The sequence below is a fragment of the Geospiza fortis genome, unplaced genomic scaffold (assembly GCF_000277835.1).
Source record: "Geospiza fortis unplaced genomic scaffold, GeoFor_1.0 scaffold1001, whole genome shotgun sequence".
Classification (NCBI taxonomy): Eukaryota; Metazoa; Chordata; class Aves; order Passeriformes; family Thraupidae; genus Geospiza; species Geospiza fortis.
In genome coordinates this window covers 16,261-17,920 of record NW_005055200.1, presented here as the reverse complement: position 1 = coordinate 17,920, position 1,660 = coordinate 16,261, and the positions used below count along the sequence as shown (strand labels likewise).

General features: G+C 55.8%; 1 protein-coding gene across 1 annotated transcript in view; it reads left to right on the top strand.

The window, feature by feature from the left end:
* The first annotated feature begins 877 nt into the window (after window positions 1-877).
* Window positions 878-1,660, top strand: part of ALDH4A1 (aldehyde dehydrogenase 4 family member A1) — a 13,260-nt gene continuing 12,477 nt past the window's right edge. The window contains exons 1-2 of the mRNA XM_031065756.1: window positions 878-1,009; window positions 1,580-1,651. Of these exons, the coding sequence (XP_030921616.1) occupies window positions 878-1,009; window positions 1,580-1,651 (204 nt within the window). The remainder of the gene's footprint in view (window positions 1,010-1,579; window positions 1,652-1,660) is intronic.

Genomic DNA, 1,660 nt, shown 5'->3' with positions numbered 1-1,660 from the left:
CTGGGAATGGGACCCCAGCCCCTCTCCCTGCACAGGGAGCACTCAGGGCTTGGCCAGGCCCTCGGCAGAGCGCTGAGGAAACACCTGAGCCTTCCCTCCTGTTTGTTTTTGTGTCAGTTCAGCGTCCTCAGACCCTTCTGCGTTTGCAGGAGCCTTTCAAAGCTTCTCTTTTGAAGGAGCAACAAATTGTGTTTAAGTGTGGGTATTTGTTAGCAGAAGTCAGTTTGCAGATTGCAGAAATCACCGTTCCCCCCTAATGTGAGGCACTCCAACAGTGAAGCACTCGGCGAGGGGGTGCTTGTGGGTCTGGCCAGCTCCCTTTTTGGGAAATGATGATGTTGATGCCTAAAACACCCCCTGGGATGGCTTCAAACCGGTGTCATCTCTGTGCAGCACAGCCCAGAGCACCACGGTGCCACGAACCCGGGGAGCTGCCCAGACTGCCACCCCCAAAACCCCAAATTTCTGTTTTAGTGGAGTGGGTTTGAGGGCGGCCCAACCCCAGTCTCTGCCTGGGAATTCTCCCTGGGAATGGGACCCCAGCCCCTCTCCATCCCAGTCCCTAAAACACCTTCCTGCGGTTAAAGTAAATGTAGCGACCTTCTGCCAAAAAAAAATTATTTATTATTTATCGTGTTCGAGCGGGAGGTACCGATGCCTCTTCCCTCCTGCTGTGTCACTTCTTGTCGGTTCCTCTTTAGGTCACCTGAGAGTTCCTTTTATCCCCGTGACAATGAACTACTGATGGTGTGGGAACGCCCCGGTTACCGTCCCCGTGTAAATACCGTGCTTTATATTCTGTATATTAGCTCATTGTAACACAAAGGACTGGACTGGTGATGCTGTTGGATGACCCCAGGCGGGGAAAGGCCGGAGGATGACCCAGCTCCCGGCCCTGGGGCTGGAATTGGACACCACCAGTGGATTTGGGACCGCGAAACGCTTCGAGAACCCAATCCACGGCAGGAGGAGCCCTGAGAACATCCTCAGCCAGAGCCAGAACCACCCAGTCTCCTCTGAGCTCGGCGGATTTGCTCCGTTTTCCTTTTTTTAGTGCCAAAACCGACTCCACCGTCCCCCTCCCAGGTGTGCTGGTGTCCAGCCCGTGTCCACCACGTCCAGCCCACCCTCCGTCCTGCCGGACCCAGGGCCGGGAGCTGCCCATGGAACGGGTCCCAGTCGGTCTCTGGTGACGATGAAAACCACAAAAAACTATAAAATAAACACCAAACTCCTGGTTGAACGGCTCCGCGTGTTCATTCCCGGGGTGGAAAACGCCTCCACAGCAGAAGGGTTTGGGTCTGGGGAGGGAGGGAGCATCCTCGTGTCTGAAAATCCGCGCAGCCCAGGTGATTTGGGGTCATAAAATAGCCCCGGCTCCCCTTAAAATTAGGGTCCTTCAGCTGCAGCTCTTGAAACGTGGCTCTGCTTGGAAATTAAAGTACCCCCTGCACACCTCAGCCTCTTCCTAGCCTGGTGCCCCAGCCAGGCCCCTCCATTGCGTTAAAATCACCCTTTTTCGGGTAATTCTCAGTTCCCAAAGGGATTCTCAGTTGCTTTTCTCTTTCTCCCCGCCCAGATCCTCTCGGGCGGCTCGGACCCGCCGCGCTCCGGGCACAGTCCCAGCCGCTGCCTCTCCTCGGGCCGCCATGTACAGTGT